The following is a 20,701-nucleotide window of genomic DNA, read 5'->3' on the forward strand; positions in this document are numbered from 1 at the left end:
TTCATGTTTGTGTAATTGCGTCATGAACATATTTAATACACAGTGTTCCTATCTTATAACACAGCCAGAACACTTTCAAAATTATATTTTGCTCATTAAAAGTAAAACAATAATGATAGTCAATAGTCTCTTACAGTTACTTCTCCTTTACATTAAAGAAATGTATATTACTGCATCAGTATCCTTTAATAAATATGGGACAGAAATTTTACTTTTTGTTCACTTAGCTGTGAAAATACATGACAATCTAGTCATCCCTGCGATAATAAGATTCTTCATGTCACCTCACTTTGTGTGTGTTAGAGGTAAAAATCTGTAAATATTACCTTTACTACATGATAGCTATCATATATATAACAAGAATTTTAGAACTTCCAATTATAAACATCTGAATAACACTCAATTATGTTACATCTCTGCTTCGAACTATATTAATTTATTATAAGTTTGATAAGTTTGATAGCTATAGCAATTAAGTTAGAGCTGTGATTGTATGTTCCGCAATTTTTTGTTTATTTATAACGTAAGAAAATCAGGAAATGGTAACTTCTCCAAGATGTGTTAATTTGAACATACCCTAAGTTCACGGGTGACCTCATCATAGTCCCCAGCAAGTGTGGCCAGCTCCTGTTCGACCTTGGACTTGGCAGATGACAAGTTGACATTGATAGTGGTCAGCTCGTTGACTCGTACAAGAGCTTCCTCATGCAGCTGTTCGGCAGTCCTCTTGGCACGCAGAGCCTGAATAATAAAACTTAGTACAGTATTTATCTGTGGCATTTATACAGTTTTTATATTGTAACTAATATTAATAAAGGATTTTTGTAAGGGTTGGTGATGTGTCTCATACATACAGAGTAACCTCTCCTCCCAACGCCATCTTCCTATAGATATATTGTATATATTGGTAACTAAAGATAGCTTACCCCCTCGTAGTTTCCGCGGATTTCCTCAAGCTCAGCAGTGATGGACTGCAGTTTGCGCTGTGCAACACCATACTGGTCCAAGGTTACCTGCAGCTGACGCTGCACTTCATCATAATGGGCCTGGAGCTCCTGTACCAGACAAAACAAATTGTGAATTGGAATCCTTTAGTACCGTCAAATAAGTCCACAATTTGTGAGTGAAAAGATAGAGGAATGGACAGTTTGAAGTTATTCTTTTTCTTCTCAATACTTCCTTTCAAGTAAATAGATGTATTAAAATATTATTATGAGGCTTTGTTTGAATGTTTGATATGATATTCATTAAAAATATTACATATATTGTTCTTATGAAAGTCGGTGAGATGCAAACGAAAAACTTTCCCTGCACTTTCGGGGTTTGATTATGAGATGATAATGAACATAATGTTATGAGGAACAGATAAAACATATTAACCTCAACTAGTCCTACTAACCACCGATAGTGACTTTTTCTCTAAAATGTATTAGTTCCTCTCAAAACAGTTTTTTTTTTCTTCTTAAAATTGTGTTATATGGCATATTTTCGTTTTGTATCCCACCAATTCAATTGAAATAACGAAACTTTAAAACCTGGTCTATGGCGAGTCTTCGGCATCACTTCATTTCACCCCCTTGATTTGATTACCTGGTTGGGTTTTTCCGAGGTTTTCCCCAACCAAAAGACAAATGCCGGGTAATCTTGTGGCGAATCCTCGGACCTCACCTCATCTCACTACATCTCGCCAAAATATTGTAAAAAATTGCACAAAATTGTAAAAATTATAGAAAATTACTAAATTGTAAAACTGTAAAAATTGTAATTGTAATATTGTAAAATTTTGACTTGTTCCACATCATCTTAAAGCTTCATTGCTCATGTAAGATCTATGGAATATAATAAATGAATGAAAAATGAATGAATGAAACCTGAAGATTAGTATCATTATATATGTTTAATTACTGTAATGTATGTCTATGGTTTAAACGCTAATACCTTAGATTATTCATTCAAATTTCAGGTACAAAGTAATGCTTTCTGAGTCAAAGAACTTGGATAATAATGAACAGAATGTTTTCAATGTTATGTACCGTTTCATTACAGATGTATGTAGTAGCCGTTGAATTTATTTAATAACTTTTGAATTGTTAATTGTTCCATTTATAAACATAAAAAGACTATTGCGACCAGAATTTGTATCCCACCATCAATACATGTGGGTTGTATGAATCCTTGAGTGTGATACCTGAATAGCTGGGTAGTGATCTTTGTAATGACTTGGTTACAGAAATGCAGTATTTAACACGCTAAATAATCCTTTCACAGAAATTTATACGACACGAATTGTGTAAAAGTTGATAAAAAGAAAGCCCGATATTGTATTTGTGGTACATACATAAATTTACTAAAGGCAACCTGCAAAATTGATCCAATTTCTTGCTCTGTCTACCAAACAGTTAATGTGGCAAGTACCGGTAGTGTAATTATTATGGATCCAAAGTTCTGTGTGAAGAAGTTTGGATTTGAAGTACCGGTACTATATTTTTATATTTAACAATTATTTTCTGAACTGAATAATTTTGAGCAACCGTGGTATACAGAGTTTTATTTGGTACCATTTCTTATGTATAAATTCAAGAAAAAAAATCGTCTGAGCTAATTTTAAGTCAGTTTTGTGCCATTTTAAAAATAAGTTTTCATGTATATTCCCAGATGAATTGACTAGTATGCATTGAATATAAACAAAACCTGGTTAGTATGTTAGGAAAAAAGACCAAGTGGAGAGATGTGCTAAAGATGACCGGTGCGTAATCCGGAAGTCATCGGCGTATTGATATTATTACATTTAAACCTTGAGAGGCAAAAGGTTATATTCTGGATCCGACCATCAGATTCGAGACGCATCAAAATCAACCCGAGGAGGTTAATCTAGAGAAAAGGACAATTTATGAACCAACTATCCCTTATTACAAAACATCATATCAACTCAGGGATATAGAAGTTATCGGATTAATGGTGGGCGCTAGAGGGACCATAACAAAACAATTCGTGTTATTCTGTCTTAAATTTGGAATCCCAACAACAACAATAAAATTAAGGGAATTTCTATGTTAACTTTGAAGGGTCCTCCACAGATTTTACGGCAACACTTGTATGTTAATTCAAATTACAGTTGAATTTACTCATTCTACTTTTTTATCTGTATTTTTTTATTTTACTGCAAATTTTCATTAGCTATGTGAAATATTATCTACTGCAAATTTTAATTTATCGTAAACAAATTTCTTGTAAGACATTTTTAATGTCATCTTAAATGTTACTGTTTAACATTCTTTGTCTTTGGCAACCTCACCAAGTTGAGGAAGATTAAATATATAATATATATAATATAGACAACATAGAAAAAACAGGATCTCAATATAGTATTGCTGGAAGAGTGTATTTCTGTGAAAATGTATGAATTGGCTTTTTTTCAGCATCACTTCAGGCTATTTTCTCTATACATCATGTCAAAAATAATATAATTTGTAAAGTTAGAATGTTGTTGTTTTCTAATGCCAGGCGTTTGACAATAAAGTCATTTGACCTCTTGCACTCCAATATTTTTCAAAGATATTATCATGGCCAGCCAATGAAGCACAGATTTTGAGGTGTTCCGAATCCATTTCTTGGTTTGAGTTGCACAATGGGCAGTTAGGGGACTGATATATTCCAATTCTATGCAGGTGTTTGGCCAAACAATCATGGCCTGTTGCCAATCTAAATGCAGCTACAGACGATTTTCGTGGTAAATCGGGAATTAACTGTGGATTTTGTTGCAGAGAGTTCCATTTTTTCCCTTGGGATTGTGTTATCAAATTTTTTTTGTTGAAGTCTAAGTATGTAGATTTAATAAATATCTTCACAGAGTAATATGTAGATTTAGTAACAGGTCTGTAAGTAGCAGTGCTGCCCTTCTTTGCTAAAGCATCTGCATTCTCGTTTCCCAGGATTCCACAATGGGATGGTATCCATTGGAATACAATTCTTTTATTGAGTGATATTAATTGAGAGAGCATTTTAGTTATTTCTGCTGTTTGAGATGAAGGTGTGTGTTTAGAGACGATTGATGAATAGCTGCTTTGGAGTCTGACAATATAACTGCATTCCTAAATTTATTGATGTGGCATAGAAGATTCCTGAGACATTCACTTATTGCAATGATTTCTCCATCAAAACTTGTTGTTCCATATCCAAGTGATCTATAAAATGAGAAGAGACAGCACGTAACACCTGCACCGGCACCTTGTTCTCCTGAGATCAAGGATCCGTCAGTGTATAAATGAAGCCAGTTTTGTGGAGGGTACCTAATATTAATTGTCTCTAAAGACAATTGTTTCAGTATTTCAGTGTTTACTTCTGATTTCAGTATTTCTTCTGTTAAATTTAGATTATATTCTATATTTAATAGAGTTAAAGGGTTTGGTTTAATTTGTAAGTTTTCTTTTAAATTCAGGATATTGATTTTCTGTTTTAATTCTTGAACAATGGATATGAAACTTTTTTGAGTTTTCAATCTACAGAGAGGACTGTATGAATGCCAATTGTTTCCTGGTAATCTGATAAGTTTTTCATATTGAATCAGTGCTTTTTCTTCTATTGTCATTTTGATGCTGTTAATATTAGTGAGAAATCTCGTAGAATCTATTGGAGTTGTTTTGATTCCACCAGTAATGAGTCTGAGAGCTTGGTTTTGAACATATTCTATGTCGTTTATGAAAGGTGAAGTAATTAAAATTTCTCCGCAGTATGTCAGCACTGGCTGTATAAACATTTTGTATGTAGTGTTCAAAGTATTCCTAGAGCATCCCCATTTCTTTCCTGCTAGTCCTTTTAGAAGGGAGAATCTTTTACGAGCTTTTTCAGAAATGTATTTCAAATGGTTGATCCATGTTAACTTACTATCGAAAATAACTCCAAGATATTTGGATTCATAAGTCCTAGGAAGGTGTTGGCCATTGTATTGGATATTGAATTCTCTTTCTTTTTTACCGAGTGAATGTAAAAGAAGTTCATTAAGTAATATCTGTATGTAACAATAAGAGACGAGACTTACAGTGAGGGTGAGAGACTGCTTCTTGATGGTCTTCTGCAACTCGATGTTGTTCTTGTTGGCGACATCAAGGGACATCTCCAGCTCGGTGATGTGAATCTGCAGCTTCTTCTTGATGCGTGTGACCTCAGTCTTGAGCTTGGTCTCGGCTTCCACAACGCGGGCATTGAGCTGCTCGATTTCAATGCTGGTTTGCTTGCTGTAAAAGATTGACAAACACTGAATCAGTGCTGCTGAGTTATATTATACAATATTGAATTTTGTAATGTGGTTATTTCAGAACATATACTTTATTTTTTGTATGTAATAATTCAGCATTTTCATTTACGAAAGTAATAGGCTAGTTGTGTTCTTCACATCTGCCTGAAGAGACTGACAATGAGTAAAACAACTACTGGTACATATGTTGTGTTACAATATACATCTTGTGGGCTTAGGTGGAGTTATGGGGAATGGGGGCCCCAAACTTAGCCGAACTCTTTTTTTTTCTATTAACGTTAGATAATACTGAATTCAAAAAATTTTTCTTGCTTTTGTTTATGATTAAGTTTCTTTACTTAAATTGACGAATTAATGTCTTCAGACCATGTGTCTGGACTATAATATTTATTTTAAATTTCTGAATGTTTAAGAATTTCTATACCTCATTTGAGGAATGGAAGCACTGTAACGGTTTTTTTTGTACTGATGTGTTAGAACTCTGCAGGTGTTCAAGCAGCCACTTGGAGAAATATGAATAACATACTGTAGAACAATGCAGAAAAAATAAAAGTGATCCCCGTATAATGTGTAAACTTAAAGACGAGAAATTAAGTAAAATAATTAGAATTTACATTTGATATGATATCTTACTTTTTTAAATAAACAGGTACAGTAAATGTAAAATTGGTCCACTGCTGTAGAGTGATGGTTAGCACGTCTGGCCATGAAACGAGCAGGCCCAGGTTCAAATCCTGGTTGGGACAAGTTACTTGGTTAGGGATTTTCCGAGGTTTTTCCTCAATCGATTGAAGCAAAGTTGTCTGTATATTTTCTTAGTTTTATTTTACTTTACAATACCTTTATTAAATGATCATATTCCGATATACTGTACCAAGGTCAAGCTATAACGGGGGAGGAGATAAATGACGTCCCCCATAATCTCGTTATATCGGGATTCTATGGTTTTGCTTTGCTCCCCCCCTCCCCCAAGGAAACGGTTCTCTCTCTGCCAATGCTTGTGGCATATTATAATATTATTGATACTAAAAGTGTCATTTGGTAGTGAAGAAATATGTTAGTAAATGCAGTATTTTATTCTAGAAATTGAAGTTCCAATACCAGTCCATTACCATTATCAATTTAGCCTATGTCATTTTATTAATTTATTGGCGCAACAATACACTGTAAATATACTAAAAAATTCAAATTACACATTACAATAACTGAGTCCATTTTCGTGTTAAAGTTTAGTTTCACAGGTCACTATAGTGAATTATAATTATAATCTACTAGCTGACGTTCATAGATATTGCAAAACACGTTTAAGCTACACACATCATACGAAAGTGTCATTTGTTGTCCATATGAAGGGCCCTCAATGAAGTAGTCGTGTAGTGGTTACTAGTGTCATTAAATCTGAGATTCACGGATTTAAATCCAGCGAAGGACAATGGATTTTAAGGGTGATAAAAATCCTTAGCATGCATAGCTTTCTTCGGAAGGGAAATGACGTTGGAAGTTCCATATCATAGATTTATGGCATTTAAAAAAGAATCCTGTCCTTGAATTAGAGGGCTCCAGGAAAAATTTACCCACCATTTCTCGTCCATGACAAAATTTGGACGTACTAGCACAATCAAGTCCATAGAAGTGGCTTAAATAGGGGTGGACTTTTTTAATCCTCTTCCAGCAATCCAAATAAAATAAAGGTTAAGATAATTTTTTTTTACCTTCTCTGTTAATCTTAAGAACTTCGACCTGATGAGTACAATTTTGATTTCTGGCTAGCACCCTATATTGGTGCATATTGCCAGAAGAAAGTGATATATTTTGGAAAGTCAGTGGTAGCCAGGGAAGTTAATTTTGGTAATGGAAAGTCATGGCTATCGTTCTAATTCTTGAAAAGTCAGGGAAATTTCCCCGATGATGAAACTTGAGGGGAAAATTTTATGCTCTAATCTGCCGTAACCCAGATTATAGTAGCATTTTTTTTCAGATGTGTGGCGCAAATGCATTCATATAGTCTCTTTGCCTGTCTGAATGCACTCGTACTTGCTATGCAATTTTTTTTTCATTTGTTTCAGGTTTTCATTGTTAAAGTTTGAGAAGCAATACCATTATGTCTAAGCAATGCATTTTTCCAATTAGCTTAATTCTGATCTCTTCAGTAATGATTACTCCTAAAATTGAATCAAAACTTTTGGGTTGACATTACATTTGTCTTATATTAATTCTGCAGACTTATATAATTATGATCAGAAATGAAATGTCAAGTAGGTGTACAATAATTTACAGTTTCGAAATATGCAGGGAAGTATTATGTATTATTCTTTGTTATGTATAATGTTTACATATATACTAAATCCCAGCTGTTGTCTTGCATTAAATAAAACATCCAAAGCACTTCATTTAATTTAAACTTTTTAATATTCGGCGTTGGAAACTTTCCAGTATTTTAATTATTCCATTATATGTGAAACATTCTGACAGACAACAGGAAAGTAGCCCTACTAGTGTCCGGTCTGAAATTTACCAAGCGAGTTCGTGGAATTGTAAAAATATTCAAAATAAATTAGAAATACTTGTTTAGTCAGTGCATTAAAGTATTGTACTTTGCACCTTGAATATGTCCTACTACCGGTACCTACTTTGTTTATGGTGACTTAATTACTATAGAGAGAAGAATCCAAAAAGGATAGCTGCCCTTGAAAAAGGGTTACCGAGTGGTAACAGCACCTAAATTAATTGTAGATCAACAATATTCTATTTTAAATTTAAACTTTATTTTAATTTAATTTATTTTTGGGGGACAGCTATCCTCAACATGAATAATTTATTTTTCATATATAGAGCTGTACAGATGGTTATTTACAATTAACAAGGAATGTCTTAAATTCATTTGTTTCAATAATTGAAGACCTAACATTCTAAATGTGCTAAGTGCCAATTTTTCAAATTGCATTCTATTCAGTCTAAGGGAGGAACATCCATATGAGAATATCATACTAAATTGTCTTTGTCGTAGCTCATAAATGACTCATTCGTGCATCAAAAGACAGTGTTGTAGATATCTCAACATGCATTTCACAGTGTGTTTTTCATCAATACCTCAGAAAATTGTTTTTGGCACTTAGCACATTTAGAATGTTAGATCGTCAGTTGCATTATAAACAAAATTCTGTTGCCTCTCTCTTCAGAGAGATTGCCAAATGTTCTAAAATATCAACTTTTAGATTAAGTAGTGCAAAGTGAAATAATAGTGAAATAGTGAAATTGGAAGCAGGTAAAACATTGGGCAATATGCGTATTGTAACTTCATATTACTTATACTCGATGGGTTATCAAATTCGGTCTTAGACCTTGTTCTATAATTTTTCCCATCTCGTACTGTACTGTATGTTACGATATATCGTTATCGAAGATTATTTAAACTTAACTGATTTACAAATCCTCGACCGAAGTCTATAGGCATGATAACATCTTAGCTTTTGCTATAGTTGATACCCAAAATATACAGCTTTTATTCAGCTACTAACTCTATTTTTAAAACAAGTTGTATATGATTCTAACTGTTAATAAAAGTTGACACAGTACGTACAGTAAAATGGTGATAGGCGTTAGTTTTTTTTATCAAAGACTGGGTTGGAATCTTGGCTAGCTCAAGTAAAATTAGTGTTAAAAATATATTTTATCCACAACTGATATCTAAACTGGTCTTTATTTCGCCGTCCTTAGCAACCTAAACAATCGCTTTATTTACAGTAGTGAATTAAAAGTTTGTAACTCACAGTAGTGAAATAAAATTGTTTAAATCACTCTCTCTTTGACAACCAACACAATAGCAACAGTAAAGTACATACATTTACTCATTTATAACTTCTTCACAATACATTACTGTACAGTACAAAGAAAAGGCCTACAATTTAAAATTAAATTTAGATACCAGTAATGGATAAAATATTGTACAGCACAAGAGCATAAATAGATTTTATGCTTGCATGGAAATTATCATCTCGGCTTTACCTTGGACACTAGGCTTTCCATTCACAGATAAAATCTAATTTTACTCTCTTGTTCTTATAAATTACTATTATTAGGATACTTCAACTTCCTCTGTTTCCACAATGTCTTTATAAATTACTGTCATCTTCAAATGAAATGAAATGGTAAAGATTATACTGTTAATTTGGTATGTCCACTGATCTGACGATTAAAGGCAGCTACAACCTTTTCCTGTCATTGGAGTATTTTTATATTTCAACAGGCTGATATTAACACTGTTGATCTCTAAGAAAGGCAAATTCTTTATGTTTCACATTACACGGTATGATATTAGATTTTTTTAGTAGGTTATTTTACGACGCTTTATCAACATCTTAGGTTATTTAGCGTCTGAATGAGATGAAGGTGATAATGCCGGTGAAATGAGACCGGGGTCCAGCACCGAAAGTTACCCAACATTTGCTCATATTGGGTTGAGAGAAAACCCCGGAAAAAACCTCAACCAGGTAACTTGCCCCGACCGGGAATCGAACCCGGGCCACCTGGTTTCGCGGCCAGACACGCTAACTGTTACTCCACAGTGTGGACGGTACGATATTATTTTAGGGTATTAAAAAGAAAATAAATTTTCATTTTTACGGAAATTGAACCCACATCGTCACAGCCATGCAATCAACGAATGTATTGAAAAACTGTGACATAAAATTGACAGAACATAGACTTTTCAGGTCTACTTACTAGTTGTTTGTGAATTTATTTTAATTTTGTTTATTTTGTACTTAAAAATTTTGCTTTAAGATTTTCGATGTGTTCATATTAGTAAAACACTGCTTATAATGCCTTGAATTAATATATGAATTGAAAGGATTTTCTTAAGGATTGTTAGTCACAGCAAAATAAATGTAGAAAAAATAACTATTTATATTCCTGCCTTTAAGATCCCATTAATCTGGCTTTAATGCATCTATTAAGTGTTTATATATCTATATTCTCATATTGACTCTTTTATTTCTTAATTTACTAATTTATTTCTTATAAAAATGTTTCTGAAAAATAAATAAGAAAGGCAATGTAAAGTCTTAGGTAGAAACTTGCCTATATCTTGTCTCTTGAATGTATATTATGCTTTTATCCATTCTCATTTAATGTATATGTCATTTATTTGGGGACATAATAAGAAAACTGCTTTGAGACTTTTACAAATTATTCAAAATAGAGCTTTAAGAAATTTATTGGGTTTTCATTATTTGACTCCAGTTAAATATCTATATCAATTTTCTTTCGTTCTACCAGTTGAATCAATTATCAAATTAGGTGCTGCCATTTTCATGTACAAAGTTATTAACAATTTAATACATAGTAATATTATATTTCAGTTTAATAAAGATATACATACTTATTTAACAAGACTAAAAGACAATATATTTTTTTCTCAGCATAGCTCAGTAACTTATGGAACGAAAGGACTTAACCATTTTTTAACAACAACTTTTAACCAACTTCCTTTAGAATATAGAATTTTTCCAAATTGCCGATGTTTTAAGAATTGTTTAAAAATACGTTTTTGGGAAGATTATTTATTTTAATTCTCAGTTGATTTATTTATTTTATGGTTTCAAACTTTTTCTTCTTTCAGCCCAAAACTTTATGTTATCTTACTATTTGTTCTTATTTTGCTTTCTTTCCTTAATAAATTCTTGTGTTATTGTTTGTTTTCACAGACTGTAGTTTCATGATTTTTTCAATTACATTGTATAACATATGTATGTGTTCTTGTATAGCCCCTACATATGAGTTATACTCGTTGGGGCATACTCAATAAATTAAAAAAAAAAAAAGCTATTGGGAATTTATAGTACACCTATCTCAGATTTGAGTAAAGAAAAATATTTAATTCTATAATTCACTAGAGTAAATAAATTTTGTTTATTAGTTGTCACTCACCGTTCAGTTGCAACTAATTGTGGCGGATAAAGGACAGAAAAACGAACACTTGCCTTGCATAGATAATGAAGCGATTACACTACACAGTAGTTTTGTTATATCAAAATTAAGGGTTGATATTTCCCGTACACATCACTACACTTTCACAAAGAAATAGTTGGTACCTTTTTTCTTCGAAGTATTCTGAACTCTTCTTGTTAAATCCTTTAAGTTCAACTTTCAGGTCATCCAGTGGTTGAGTTATCGCACTTTCCTCCTTGTTTAACTTCTCTCTCCTTTCCATGAAGCGTGTGTGTTCTTGTGAGTCATGGGTTGACAGCTCTGCCCTGCGTTGGAATGATTTGATGTCAATGTGTGTGTTAGATGACACATTTCTCAAACTTTCTGCCAAAATGTGAGCTTCGATTCCTTTGGCTGACTTTCCTCGAAGGTACTCTTGAGCGAACTTATGTGCATCCGTCAAGTTCTGGTCTTCAAACACGAGCCCATCTTCCGCCATGTCTACTAACTTGTCGTAACTCTTAACTTTTTTTAATGTCACGTGCTTAATTTTTTTAGTAACTGATGCTGCTGATGCAGATTTCGAAAGAGAAAAATCTGTTCTTTTTGCTACCTTAAAAGTTTTCAAATCTTCTTTTGCCTGCTTCTCTGCCTTTTGGGCTAATTTTTGTATGTCTTCTTCTGTATATGATCGGACGAGATTTCGAGAGCTGTAACGATCTAGTCCTCGCTCGTTGTTCCAAGGTAGATGAGGATATCCTCTAGTCTTTATTTTCTTTTCTTTTGTGTCTATGTAATCTATCATAGGCTGGTAGAAGTTGAAGCCATAACCATAGTTGTCTTCGTAATAGTGTGTAGGTGGCTTCTGCCAACCCTTAGGGACTGGCACTATCTTAGAGGCCGGCATCCTTGATTCCTGCCGATTGGAAAACTAATTTTAAACAGCGAATAAAAAACAAAACAGTTTAAATTCTTTGAATCAACCGAATTAGATGAGACCTATATTACTTCGACAAAAAATATTCTCTGTCAGTCTACTCCCTGGGCTGATGCACTAGGTCTTTGGCATCCTGACAGTCCTGTATTGAGGCCAGTTCCGTGTTGTGCTGAAGGTTGATGGAGTCTGTCCCGCCCAGGAAGAGCTGCTATTATATAAAGCAAGCCTGGATGCCTGCCTTGACTACACTATTTATAGCAGGATTCTTGAGCTGTAGATAGACGTGTTACCTCATTAAGCGCCCTCTAATTACAGCTGATTACGTCTTACGCATCAAGGACATAGACAAACACTAGAAGGATAGTGACATAACTCTGTTTCACTAATATCACGTTGTTATTGCTGCACTTTATTGAAATCTGATTGTTGTATTCTTTTATTTATTTCATTATATTCTTCATTAGTTGGACCGGATGGCTAGACGGTCTAAAGCACACTTTTCTTAAGCGGGCAAGGTCCGGAAGTTCATGAGTTCGAATCCTGTCTCGGTCATGGATGGGTCTACTGACCCCAGGCTAGAGGAGGCTCACATATGTGTCGGTGTCTAGTGTGTGTGGTCCATAGAATCGTCCCCTTCCTTACAGGCATTGCAATATTAAGTTCTACAACAGGAGGAGTTTAACGAAAGCTGTATTCTTCATTAAAAACGTTTCTTCTTCCTTGGCCGTCTTTTGTGGTCTTGTGGTTACCATGCTGGCCATTAGGTCCGAGACTCGCGGGCTCAGATCTGGACGAAAGTGATGGATTATAAAGACTATAAAATCCGGAGCTTGGTTTCTTCTGGAAGGGAAGTAAAGTCGGGATTCCATGTTACGTATATGCAGCACGTTAAAGAACCCCGTCTACGACCTCCTTTTATTATTATTATTATTATTATTATTATTATTATTATTATTATTATATATATATATATATATATATATATATATATATATATATATATATATATAGTACTGGCAGCGGGATGCGAATTAAGATTTCTGATGAGGGAGAGATAGAATCTTAGATAGAGAATACCACACATAAAATTATTATTATTATTATTATTATTATTATTATTATTATTATTATTATTATTATTATTATTATTTTATATGTGTGTATATATATATATATATATATATATATATATATATATATATATATAGTACTGGCAACAGGGTGCGAATTAAGATTTCAGATGAGGGAGAGATAGAATCTTAGATAGAGAATACCACACAAAATTATTATTATTATTATTATTATTATTATTATTATTATTATTATTATTATTATTATTATTATTATTATTATTGTCCTCATTCGATATGGCTCAACGCTTGGTCGCACTGAGTTGCTTGTCTTGCATCTTGATCATAATAATTATGTCCATAAGCAGGCTTAAGAGATAAGATGTGTAATTCCTAAGTTATTGATTGTTGTCATCTTGCGGGTGATGATAATGCATATTATTTTCTTTGCTTACTTTATATATGTATATATTTATTAACACTACAATTTTATTGGGTATACACCCGATGGCAGTGATATACAGTAATATTACAATAATTACAGTAATAGAATTACAATAATTACAGCAGTAAAATAAAATAAACGTAAATTTAATTCTAACTATAAATAAATAAATGCAATAAATACATCAAATATTCATATGTATGAGGTCTCGCCCATCTCATTGAATATCACACGACTAATATGAATTAGTATATTGTATTATTACTATTAAATACGAGAAAAATTCGTACCGGCACCGGGAATCGAACCCAGGACCTCTCAGCTCTGCGCGCTGAGCTGAGGTCCTGGGTTCGATTCCCGGTGCCGGTACGAATTTTTCTCGTATTTAATAGTAAAAATGCAATAAATGTAGAACTATAAATATAATCTACCCTATGCTATAATAACGCCTACGTATAAATTTTAAAGTATACCCGTATTAAAACAATAAAATTATATTTTGTGAGGGGAAAAAGAAGTTATCCTTGGCTGGAATGTTAATATGAGTTTATGAGAGGGGGATAACTTTCGAACAGGGGGAGAATCCCCCCTAACCCTCCGTTAATTCGCACCCTGACTGGCAAAGAATAATATCATTCTTTATCAGAATAGATTAAGTATACAAAACTTTTCCTAATAAGGTTTGATTGAAAGAGTGGAAATATTTTGTTACCGTCCATATCTCTCAATATTCCATTGATTCAGAATAAGACACTTTAGGAAATTTATTTATCAATTATTTAGAATAATAAAATAATTTTCGTCTGCTGCTAAACTGCAGTTGAACACGGGGTCCAGAATATTGTACAAAATAATTTTGCAGCAATTATATGCAAATGTAGCTTTTAGGTAAAGCTCCCCGTGAAGCAGACTTGAATAATTTCAAGGGAAAAATTATTCAACAATTATATGGTTTAAACTGTGAATTTAACAATTAATAGTAAATTAAGATAAAACTTTTAGTTTCTGAAAAAAGAAATATAAACAATATGGAATATTATCAAATGTTAAGTTAACAAGAATAGCTTAAAATATTAATTTGAAAAGTATAAATTATTTATCGCAAGACGTGCGATTTATAAAGATACCAACATTTGGAAACTGCATTTTACTTTATTTTTTGTTTCATGTATTAACTTATTTAGGATGTACTATAGCCTACAGGTTGAAAAATGTACGACTTGGTTGTTGTTCCCTTTTTGTTCTGAATTGTATTGGAATCTGCATTTGTTTGAATACCTGAGACACTGTCCTGACTATGTACATTCTTGGCCTGGTTCCACAAGTCAAGGACGTGCACCAATCTAATTTTTAAGTACAGCTTTAAAGGATATCTTGAATGAAACTTATGCAAATGCAATAATATTAATTGTAAGATAATTTAACTTCTTTCAGTACTCATGAATTCCATATTTCTTTACCAACTCTTGCAAAAACGGGATATTATTTTTTTTTAAGTCAGGTACTCTCCTTGATTAGCCACACAGGACTGCTTTGTCATAGAATGATCAGCATTGACATTTACTAGATAGTTATTTATAGACTAGAGGATAAATCAGGAACGTTATTTACATAGTGCCACTGAACAGTTTCGAAGTCATTTTACGTCTTCTTTTTTGTGTTGAGACTTAAGGGTAGAATTGACCAAAATATTAAATTTACTACTTAATCATGTTTTTGTAACTTAAGCTTGCTTGTTCTCATGAATAAATTTGTTTTGAAGACATTGGTTTTCATCTGTTATATTCAACTCCTGGTATACTGTATTATCAGAAAGTAAATAATTTAGATAATTTGTGATAAAATGAACGTATATTAATTGAATTTTTGTTTTATTTGATCTCACTCGTTTCCTATAGACGGTACCAGTGGGCCTATTTAATTTATTAATACATTTTAAGTAAACAAAACATATTCGAAGGAAAGCAGTTCAAATTTGTATACATTTATTCATAGTGTTCTGCCCAAGGACAGGTCATTCACTGCAAATACATCTTTCTCCAATCGTTACTATTTTCTGTCTTCCTATTATGTCTCCGCATATGATCCATATATTTTAATGTCGTCTATCATCTGATATCTTCTTCTGCCCCGAACTCTTCTCCCGTTCATCATTTCTTCCATTGCATTCTTCTGTAGTCAGTTTCTTCTTAGCCAATGACCCAGCCAATTCCTTTTTCTCTTCCTGATCAGTTCAACATCATTATTTTCTTTACCCACTTTTTCCAACACAGCTTCGTTTCTTTTTCTGTCTGTCCATTTTACACGCTCCATTCTTGTCCATATCCACATTTCAAATGCTTCTATTCACTTCTCTTCACTTCGTCGTAATGTCCATGTTTCTGCCACATACAATGCCACACTCCACACAAAGCACTTCACTAGTCTCTTTCTTAGTTCTTTTCCAAAGGTACGTAGAAGATGCTCCTTTTTCTATTAAAAGCTTCCTTTGCCAATAATATCCTCCTTTTGACTTCCTGGCAGCAGCTCATGTTACTGCTTCTTATAGTACATCCCAAGTATTTGAAACTGTCACTTGCTGTACTGCCTAATTTAGAATTCATAAGTTGACCTTAATTTTTTGACAATAACCTTAAATGTTATGGAATTTTATGTAGTCTAATAGAATAGAGGGAAAAAACTCCAGGAATAAAATCTCTAATTTTGTAATGCTGGCTAGATGACTAGACTGCAAGTTAAGATTCCTAGATTTGATGTTCAAGATGATTGATGATGATGATGATGATGATGATGATGATGATAAAATGGTTAATATTATGACGTCTGATTTTTATTTAACTGTATAAAAGTTCTGAGCTTTAGGATTTAACTTTTGTTAGGAAATTCGTTTTATTCGACAAATAATAAATTATTTAAAGCGAATAATTAACCTGCATAATTTTATTCAAACATATTTATATAAATAAAAATGAATTATGAATAACTTTGGTGTCGGTAGTTTTAAATTATTGATAATTACCAGTACCGGTATCCTGCAGCTAATTCGTGCGATTAGACATCTTCATTAGGCTGTAAGTTATTAATATCTATTCCATTGTTTATATATCTGGTACATTATTCATTGTTATGAACTACAAGATAAATAAGATCTAAAAACAGAGTACCAGTATCTGGTAATTGATCAGTTTTTTACTTGCTTACACAAATGGAAAATAGTTAATGGGAAGTTTTCAAATTTAGGATGTGTGAATTGTGAAAAATTGGAAATGAATATTGAGCCGTAGGTCATACAATTTTATATTCTAACTTGAGTATACCAGTATAGAACGTATTAGTTGTCAAATTGCACGGGAGAAAATTCCATAGTATATCAAGTCGAATTCTATTCTATGTGATATTTGCACTTATTAGACTTTATTCAGTTTTGTTTTGGACAGTAGGTACTGTATGTCTATTTAGTCTTCACATATTACAATCGTTACTTGTGTAATGCTATAACATCTTTTAATTATGTCTTTCTATAATGTCTTCCTTTACTGGAAGGGCACTGTTCTGTATTGGAGTCTGAAATTGAGTGAGTGATGATCAACATGATTATATTAATTTGTTCTAACATGTCTTGACTTCTAAATCTAGCGCGCATTATCGATTTCTAATTGCACGATCAACATAAAAAAACATCACACACGAATGTAGTACACTGTTTTAAATGAGTGAGCAAGCATTTGTGATTGTTGATCGCATGCAATTTAAAATTTGTGGCATGCAGTATTTTCCGTGTGATGAAACTATTGCAATCTGAGTTGTGAAACACTGTTTAAAATTGATCGCGCGCACTGGTGATTAAAAATCACACAGTCTGGACTTTTGACTGATGACGTAAACGCAGCCTCCGATCGTCTTCGCTGTGTTCGCGAACGGTTTACAATGTTATTTGATACAGAGAAATGTATTACTGAAGTGGGAAAAAGAAACAAAAATGAAAGATTATTCAGGCAAGAATGTGAAAGAAAAGTTATGACTTGAACTATGTGAAATCTTCACTTTCAGAAATGAACAAATTTAATATAAGAAAAATCTTAATAATACATACATTTTTATTATTACTTACTATTTTGTTACAGTTTCAGACCTATAGCCAGGGGTTTTAGGATTTCTTCATTTATAAAATAATTGAAAAATTATATTATTTATTACTAGCCGTATCCATGCGTAACGCTACATTTGTTACAAACAAATATCTTTCTTTTTTTTTTTTTTCAGAATGGCTCAGTAACTTATGGTTCCCCGTGTTTTAAGAAAAGTTTAAGAAAAAACGTTTTTGGCAAGATTATTTGTTTTAATTCTAGGTTGGTTAATTTATTTGATAGTTTCAAACGTTTCCTTCTTTCGTCCCTAAACTTCAGTGATACCTTGCTGTTCTTATTTATTTTCTTTCTTTTTTCTTGTCATGTTAGGCTATATTTTTATCACAGACTGTAGCTTTATGATTTGTTATATTATGTTGTACAACATATTATGTATATGTCCTTGTATAGCCCCTGAATATGAGTTTTTCTCGTTCGGACATACTCAGTAAATTAAAAAAAAAATGTTAAATGATTATTTTCCGCTAGTTGTACAAGGCCACCTTAAATAATGGCAGGGTCATTTGTTTTCATTTTATTACATCAGCCTGATTGAGACGGCACGGATATAAAGCTCATTGCTATTTTAAAACTCATATTATGTCGTTAAATATCGATCCTATAAAATTTTTTCTCAGAATACAATTTGTCGGAAACATTTTAAAGCAACTTTTTATGTAACATTATCCTAAAAATCAATAATAAGCGAGGTATTTCGGTTTATTTACTTAAGCCCACCTTTATAAACCCCCCCTTTTGAAAAAAGTATTTTGAATGCCATATAGCCTAAAATCTAAGTGGGATCAAATTTAATTTTAATTTATGTACCAATTTTCGTAGGAATCGGTTCAGCCATTATCGCGTGAAAGGGTAACAAATATACAGACATACAAACAAAAATGTCAAAAATGCGATTTTCGGTCTCAGGACAGTTCATTATAGTAGATGTTAACACCAATTATTTTTGTAAAAGCGAAAATTACCAGAAAAATGTAGGTTACAGTTTTATTATTAGTATAGAACTAAAGATTATTATTATTATTATTATTATTATTATTATTATTATTATTATTATTATTATTATTATTATTATTATTTGGAATTGCAAGTTCTCCCTCCCCATCGTCTAATTTTAACAGTACAGAACTTTAGCACAATACAGTATCAGGTGTATTGTTATTTTTCCATTGTCATTTTTATCTTGAATTTCAAGAAATTATTCTCTTAAAAATAGTATAACATTATTTTTCGTCCTATTGTATGAAATTTATCGTTGTATTCTTTTATCTTGTCACATATTGACAGCCAGGAAATTTAGGAGATTGTTTTATTAGATATTGTAGGTCAACTAATAGTACCAAATTGTCGAAACTGTCTTTAGCCTACTCATTCGAAGACAATTGAGTAATTTACTATCGTACTCCCTCAAAGTATTGAACAACTTATAAACTGTCCATTCAACAACCTTGAACATAATTGGATGCACCCAAAATCTTTTTTCACTTTTCCTTTTTGTATTACGCAAGCTTAGAGCGCCAATGCATGCTGCTTCCACGAAATTCATTGTAAAATGTGATCAATAATATCGCAAGTGCGCGCTAGTCATAAAAAAAAGTCTGTAACTTTTAAATGCATGACTTTTTTATCAATGCAATTTTAATAGATAGTGCACGCTAGGCCTACTGTCTTGTTACACATTACTGTGAATGTATTATATTAATGTGTTGTCATCAGTTGAGAATATAAAGACTCGGCCAAAGCCATATTGTATGAATTAATTATTTGTCAATATAACTTAAAATAATTTCAGAATGAAGACTGTGCCAAAGAGTACGACATTAACTTAATCAGATTTTTCAAATCACTTTATTAATAATTCATATCACATCTGCATTATATGAACGCCAGAATATTATGGTTCTTGGTTACATTGTATTAGCACTTTTCATTTCAGCACCGTAACTCTGCTTAGATGTTTCGAAGCAGGCTGATTTTGCAAACAATCCATTAATCTAATTCTGTTAGGTGAGAACAGCTGGGAGCTAGCATGTACGCAAACACTTCACTCTATAAATATAGAAGCTGAACTTGGGGTTTCAAAGTAGATGACCTTGGATCCCACTCCATGATATTTTAGTTTCACAGAAGTAAATCATTACGTTTCTCTGGTATCATCTTCTTATTGATAGAAAAGAAATTAACCTCAAATTAAACAAACGGACTAATAATGTGTTAATTTAATATTCAAGACGCACTAGTTTAGATCGCTTGATCTTCGAGTAGGCCTTAGTGACCGTAAGTTATATGGAGAATTTCTCGGTTCTTTATAGCTTTCTAGGGAAGTGAAAAAAAAAACATTTATGCCATCCTAGCGTTATAAACAGGTTATTACGACTTCGAAAATCGTGCATAATTGGCTTATTATAGCACGCGTGCCGATAAAAGCAATGACGTATTTGTTATGACGTAATACCGGAATGCTTGCTCTCTTGGTTATCGCGTCTACGCGCGATGTAACAAGAAATGATATGTAGGACAGAAGGTAACGTATCATTTATTTGGAATTTTTAACAATTTTGTATAATTTTACATAAAATTGTTCTGTGGTTCAGAGAAACTATATTAACAAAATAAAAAAACATTTGTAACATAACTTGCAAGGTTATTCATTCCTCTTTACTCAATGTCAATGCCAGGCGTAACTAATGGATACGAATATATGAAGGCAATTTGTCAGCTATGAATTTCGAATTGAATTTATTTCCTACAATTTATAAAGCTAAAATGTCATAAAGTGTTGTATCCAACTCGTGGATAATCTTATTATGACACTCGTGAAAATTGTCGCATGAACGATAGTGAGTACGAGGTTCACTGACACTGCATTTGATATTACCACTAAATAAATTAAACATGGAACGGTTAACTGTTCCATATACG

At 32.6% G+C, this 20,701-nt stretch overlaps 1 protein-coding gene across 1 annotated transcript in view; it reads right to left on the reverse strand.

Annotated features, from left to right (window-relative positions):
- Prm (Paramyosin) overlaps positions 1–20,701 on the reverse strand; it is a 121,476-nt gene that overhangs the window by 7,563 nt on the left and 93,212 nt on the right. The window contains exons 13-15 of the mRNA XM_069833146.1: positions 5,039–5,234; positions 927–1,055; positions 577–741 (exon numbers count right to left, since the gene is read on the reverse strand). Of these exons, the coding sequence (XP_069689247.1) occupies positions 577–741; positions 927–1,055; positions 5,039–5,234 (490 nt within the window). The remainder of the gene's footprint in view (positions 1–576; positions 742–926; positions 1,056–5,038; positions 5,235–20,701) is intronic.

This window comes from Periplaneta americana, chromosome 1, assembly GCF_040183065.1.
Source record: "Periplaneta americana isolate PAMFEO1 chromosome 1, P.americana_PAMFEO1_priV1, whole genome shotgun sequence".
NCBI classification, from domain to species: domain Eukaryota; kingdom Metazoa; phylum Arthropoda; class Insecta; order Blattodea; family Blattidae; genus Periplaneta; species Periplaneta americana.